At 36.3% G+C, this 6,461-nt stretch overlaps 1 protein-coding gene across 1 annotated transcript in view; it reads left to right on the top strand.

Annotated features, from left to right (window-relative positions):
- ASXL3 (additional sex combs like 3, transcriptional regulator) overlaps positions 1-6,461 on the top strand; it is a 137,513-nt gene that overhangs the window by 120,212 nt on the left and 10,840 nt on the right. The window contains exons 9-10 of the mRNA XM_006919995.2: positions 211-316; positions 4,297-6,250. Of these exons, the coding sequence (XP_006920057.1) occupies positions 211-316; positions 4,297-6,250 (2,060 nt within the window). The remainder of the gene's footprint in view (positions 1-210; positions 317-4,296; positions 6,251-6,461) is intronic.

Raw genomic sequence — 6,461 nt, 5'->3', positions numbered from 1 at the left:
ATGCAGCACATTTGCTAAATGTTTTAGAGTTCATCTGTGACTAAATGACTATTTAAGTGATGTTCATAAAAAGGGAAGCTGTAGAAATATTATGAGTACTCAACCTTTTCAACATCCATAAAAGTTTACTCAAATTAATTACATGTTTTCTTTATTAATTAGCAAAAGAGATGACCACTTTTACTCAATATATAAGCATTTTCTTTCTAGGAGAGTTTACTCCAGAAATGCAGTTGCGGATAAGACAAGAAATTGAGAAGGAAAAGAAAACAGAACCTTGGAAAGAAAAATTCTTTGAAAGGTTTTATGGAGAAAAGTAAGTGCTAGAGCATTTTTTTCTCATTTCTCTTACAAGGAAATGAAAATGTAATTCTCTGCTTCACATAGCACACTCATATGCTGTAAAACTTAATAAACCTGTGATAAAAGGCAATAGTCCCTCAGTGTAAGAAATTGCTGGTAAAATTATAGTGGCATATCAGCACTTAAATTAAAAAAAATGCATTTTCAAGAGTTTATAACTTGTCTATGAAAATTCATTTTGGACTGAAAATAGCTCATGAAATACTATAGAAGTCAATTTTGGCTTTCTTAAGTGGATTTTAGTAAAAAATTTTCCTTTTTTTATCCAAATATTTTTATCACTGAATACTTTAGCCATAAGTAGTTTTAGACACATTTTAATTCTCGCATTTTCCCAAAAATGTTGACTGTGAATATATATTTTAGTCCTTGTTTTGGAGAGAACATGAGGTGTTACCTTTTACTCTATCCATTTTCCTCTTTGGGTATAACCAATTTTTAATTTATTGTTTTTTTGTGTGTGTATGTTTCTTTTAAAAATAATACCATCCACACATAAGTGTGGTAGTGATGGAACTAAGCTCAAAGTATTTCTCCTTTGCTTCATGGTTATTTGGCAAAGACATATTCTACTTGGGCAGAATTAGAATCTCAGAAACAATCATCCATCCCCAAGAAAGGAGGAGGGATTAAGAAGCTGACAATTGACAGTAACTTTGGATCCTTCTTAGTAGAAGAATTCGAGCTTTAACTCCCGTGTATACAATTAATGCTTGAAAGTTGTTGTTTTGTTCAGAGGACACTGAACCTGTACCATTTGATCTAATCTCACAAAATTTTTTCTGTAAATGGGGGGAAAAACATCAGAAGGAATCTCTCATGAGTGCTCTTCGTGAAAAGGGATCATGAGGCTAATGCCTGCTTATTCAGAGTAGGCTAGCCTTTGGTGAATTGTCCTAAAGCAGTACTCTTGAGTAGGAAGGCTTGTTTTCAGTGGCTGTCCTAGGACCTCAGAGGCATAAACTTACTTAAGCAAAACGAAAAGGAGAAATTAATGTCTTTTTCTCAGGAATTTAAAATGTGGCAAGTCATATGCCTTCATGTATAGTCACCAACAGTATTACTCAAGCCTGACTACATCAGAATCCTCATTGGAGCTTTTAAAAATAATTACAGATTTCTAAGAACCCCAAATGTACTGATCGAGAATCTCCAGGAGTAGAGCCCAGGAGTCTGTATTTTTAGATGCTTCCCAGGGCTCTTCCCAGCAGGGTTAAGAGCCCTGGAAGATAACACCAAAGACCACTCAGGAGGCCTCCCTGCCTCTGTGCGACTAAAGGAATGTTAGAAGCACTCTTTTCAGTAAAGGCAGAAGTACAACTGACTGAAGTAGTTACCTCCAAAGCACTGGGCCTTAATTATTATTGAGTATTGGACCCATTCTCGTATTAACTCACAATAATTATCCAACATCTCCTCTGGGCCAGATGCTGTCCTAGATGTCAGAGGCGTGGTCATCTGTAGGCCTGCGTAAACTCTGCCCTCAGAGAGCCTGCATTCTAGAGACCATGCATTACAGAAGGCTTTCCTTCAGTCAGCAATCATTGGGCATACTCTGGATATGATAATGTTTCTAAGAGCTTTGCAAATATTATTTCACTTAATTCTTCCAACAGTCCTATAAAGTGGATACCTTTATTATTCTTATATTTTAAAATCGTTTACAAAACTGAGGGACAGTGAAACTTAAGTCATTTTCCCAGGTTTACACAGTGTGGCTAAGTAATTTGTTCAGTGTCTTACTCCTGCAAATTCTTCTCAGAAAAATTCACATACACACATACAATTTTTTACATGAACTTTGGGGGCTTCACAGACTCCCATGGATATCAGGTTACGGGAGCCTGCTCTGGAAGATGACAGCAACAGTATGTAAGTAAATATGACTCCCCATCACCATCACTGAGCTCCGAATACAAACAGTTCTTTCACTTGACCTTTTTCTTGCTGTAGTTCATCCACAGATTTTCTGTCCTCTTACATCACTGAACTTCTCACTTGGCTTTTTCTGTCTTTGAATTCATATTGGATGATAGATGTATTTTTGACATTTCATTTACTGCTCTTCTAATTTTGTTACTTTTAGATTACCTACATTCTCCCAATATGTAAGGGGTTTTTTCCCCTAGGATCAGGTAATTTTCAGTTGACCAACTCCTGTGCCTTTTCATTGCTTTATTTTCCCAAGAATGTTGCCATCCAAACTTGCATCTAGTTAAAATCTGTTTTATTTCGATTTTGCTCTTTATAGAAGGTCTTTATTTTGGTTCTTAATGGCTTTTTCTGCCTGTAAAGTAGTACTGTTGCGTATTCATTTTAGTTACTTAGAAATCATTCATACATATACTAAGGAAAAGTTGTAAGAGGTGGTCTGTTGATTTGCAGTATAGATATTTGGAGGGCAGAGTTTTCCTTGTGTGGTTATGTGATGTGCTATAAGCATCTTCCTTCTCTGGTTTATGTCATCCTAAATCTATTTTCCCATCAAAATAATAAACTGACGACATAGACATATCTGATACAGTGCTGTTTTCCATGTGATTATATATGTTTTGTACATATAGGTTTAATATTAAATATATTTAATAATATTCTTATTAACAAATCGGAAACTTGGCTGTCAGTGGATAGATTCTGTATGTTCTATACTTAATCTAGTATCTATCAGTGGTATCTCTGCCTGACCTAGCTCCAAGGGACCTTTTTTCTAACTGATACTTCTGCTTTAAATTTATCCGTAATGCAGCTATTCTGTTCCTCTCAGTAAAGTACAGTTTTAGTTTGAACCCATCTTAGGGAAAGTTGAAAGAAAAGAGAATAATTATGACAACAATATCATCTATTTTCTTTTCAGAACCTTCTGAATTTTAGTAAAGAAAGTAATGATCAAATACCCAAACAATGTATGCAATTTTATTTCCCTTTTATTTTAAGGATGTAATTTAAGTAAAAGGTTGAAGATTTCACTGAGGTATTTTCCTGCATTGCTACTATTACAGCTGTATTTCAATGAGGTTTTTTCCTCTGGAAATGTTCTCTCTTCTGCTTATATTTATAATTGCCTGTAGTACTCTAACTTCATTTAGAATAGCATATTCCTCTACCATCTGCTGCTGATATTATAACCTAGTATGATAGGAAATAGTGATTTGCAAATATCTTTGCTTGTAATTCTGATTAACTTTGTCTTATGACCTGAACATTAGGCTGGATTATTTCTTAATCTTCTTTACATTTTTATGGACTATTTTTAAAATAGGAGATCTACATGGAAGAATGTCTTGCTTTACACAAATGTAATCTAATAGAATCAACTTTGATGACCTCAATATGTTTGTTATTCTTCAGTGAAATTTCCATATTGTGTTAGGTTAGATACTTGGATACTAAAATAAGGTGATTGACTAACTAACACCTCTTACATTGATTTAAGAAAACTTAATCTTTGGAAGTCATTTCAGTTTCAAGATTTTACATCATACTCCTCTTGCATTGAACTTAATGATTTGGTTATGTTGCATCCTTTGAAGTTTATGTAATTTTTTATTATAAGATGACATTTCTACTTTATGCCTTTAAAAAAATTTCAATCTAATACATTGTTTTGCTTTTCTGTACATATTTCCTAGTCTTTTGTAGTATGTAATTTTCTAATTTCTTTTACTAACACTTGGTAAGGTTCCCATCTCCTTGCTTATAGAATAAAAATCTGTAACTTTCTTAACCAGAAATAGAGTTTATTTCAGTTATGATTATAAGGTCTTAGAAAAACCAAATCATTATAAACTTGTTTACCTAAATTAAGCATGTTACTTAGTGATTATAAAGTTAAATTGACATATTTACTTTTATCGAATACTATATTCGGGAGAGATCCAAGTTGTACTTTTCATGTTTTGTGGTTGAACAATAGTGTTTCTAATTTCTGTTCAGGTTGGGCATGTCAAGAGAGGAATCCACGAAGCTCACTTCTGGACCAAACAATGATGGAGCTGAAAGTAGTTCTTCATGTGGGACCTCTAGTCTTCCAGATCTTTCCTCACAGACTCCCTTGGAAGGACAACAGCCAAAAAGCATGAAAAGTCCGTCTTCTCCAGAGCCTGATTTCTGTGCTACACTCTGTCCTATGGTAGACGTAGGTAAAGATGTAATGGCAGAATTGGAATCAGATGATATCTTGATCCCTGAAGAATCTGTGATTCAGGAGGAAATTGCAGAAGAGGTAGAGACTAGTATCTGTGAATGCCAAGATGAAAATCATAAGACAATACCTGAATTTTCTGAGGAGTCTGAAAGTCTGACCACCTCTCATGAAGAGCCCCAAATAGCACTTCCTGAAGATAACGTGGAATCCTGTGTTATGATGAATGATGTTTTAGAAACTTTGCATCATATTGAAGTCAAGGTGGAAGAGAAATCAGAATCTTCCCAGGAAGAAATGTCGGTTGTTATTGATCAACTAGCAGTCTGTGACTCTCTCGTTCCTTCCACTTCATCTGTGACTCATGTCAGTGACACAGAACATAAGGAGCCAGAAACTGCAATAGAGACCAATACTCCAAAAATAAAATCAGGATCATCTTTAGAAGGCCAATTTCCAAGTGAAGGAATTGCTGTAGATATGGAGCTACAGAGTGAGCCTGATGAACAACTTTCTGAAAATGTCTGCATCTCTGACACTTCCTTCTCTTCTGAGAGCCCAGAGGAAGTGTGTACCAGCCTGACATCCCCAGGAGGGGAAACACAATCCACTTCAGAAGAATCGTGTACTCCAGCCTCGCTTGAGACAACGTTTTGTTCTGAGGTGTCCAGCACTGAAAATGCAGACAAATATAATCAGAGAAATCCCACTGAAGAAACCCTTCATGCATCTTTGATGTCAGAAATATCTCCAGTATCCACTTCACCTGAACTGTCAGAAGCATCTCTAATGTCCAATTTACCTTTAACCTCTGAAGCATCTCCAGTATCAAATTTGCCTTTAACATCAGAAGCATCACCCATGTCTGATTTACCTTTGACATCAGAAACTTCTTCAGTGTCTTCCATGCTTCTCACGTCTGAGACCACTTTTATGTCCAGTAGGCCACTTCCTTCAGAAACATCTCCAATTTCTAATTCTTCAATGAATGAAAAAATGGGGCATCAACAAAGAAAGTCACCTTCCATATCCGAAGAACCACTCTCCCCACAGAAAGATGAAGGCTCTGTTCCTGCCAAGCTTCTGGCAGAAAGCCTTCTCTCTCAGCAGAAGACTCTATCAAATACTCCCGAACCCAAGAAAATGGGTTCTTCTTCCATGGCTCCCGAAGCATTTTCACCTGAAGAATTACACAATAAAACCCTGAATCAGCAGCCTTGTAAATTACATGTTGAAACTGAGAAGCCCTATTCTGCTTCAATTCCAGAACTTTCTTCTACAGAAATCATAAAAGTAAAAAATCACAATGTCCTGCAAAGAACAGAAAAGAAAGGGGTGTCTTCACCACTGGAATTATCTGTCTTTTCTGAAGAGACAGAGAGTAAAGGAAATGAGCTTCCATCAGCTAAATTACAGGACAAACAATATGTGTCACCAGTGGAGAAGGCTTCATTTCCAGAAGGCTCTAGAAATAAAACACATAAGCAAGGGAGTGCACAGAACCGCTTGGAGACCTTGCATACTTCCAAGTTGCCAGAGCCCTCCAAGTCACCCGACGGGTTAAGAAATGAAAGTAGAGAATCCGAGATAGCAAAGAGGAAGACGGCAGAGCAGCACAGCTTTGGAATCTGCAAGGAAAAGAGGGCGAGGATAGAAGATGATCAGTCGACCCGAAACGTGTTATCTAGTAGCCCACCCGAGAAAGAGCAGCCTCCAAGAGAGGAACCCAGAGTTCCACCTCTCAAGGTATGCTATTTAAACAAGAATAGAAGAGAAAGACAATTCCATGATAGATTTTTTTTTTAATTTAGATATTTAATTTTTCAAAAATTTTCTTCTAGGTTTTATGTGGCAGTTAATAATCTAATATTCCCAGCATCAGTCTAATAGTAAATGATTTTTTCTTAAGACTGTGCATTGAGCTCATATGATACACACACACACACACACACACACA

This window comes from Pteropus alecto, unplaced genomic scaffold (assembly GCF_000325575.1).
Source record: "Pteropus alecto unplaced genomic scaffold, ASM32557v1 scaffold146, whole genome shotgun sequence".
In the NCBI taxonomy this organism is placed as follows: Eukaryota; Metazoa; Chordata; class Mammalia; order Chiroptera; family Pteropodidae; genus Pteropus; species Pteropus alecto.
Note: the sequence above shows the minus strand (reverse complement) of the source record. Positions and strands in the feature narration are given on the sequence as shown.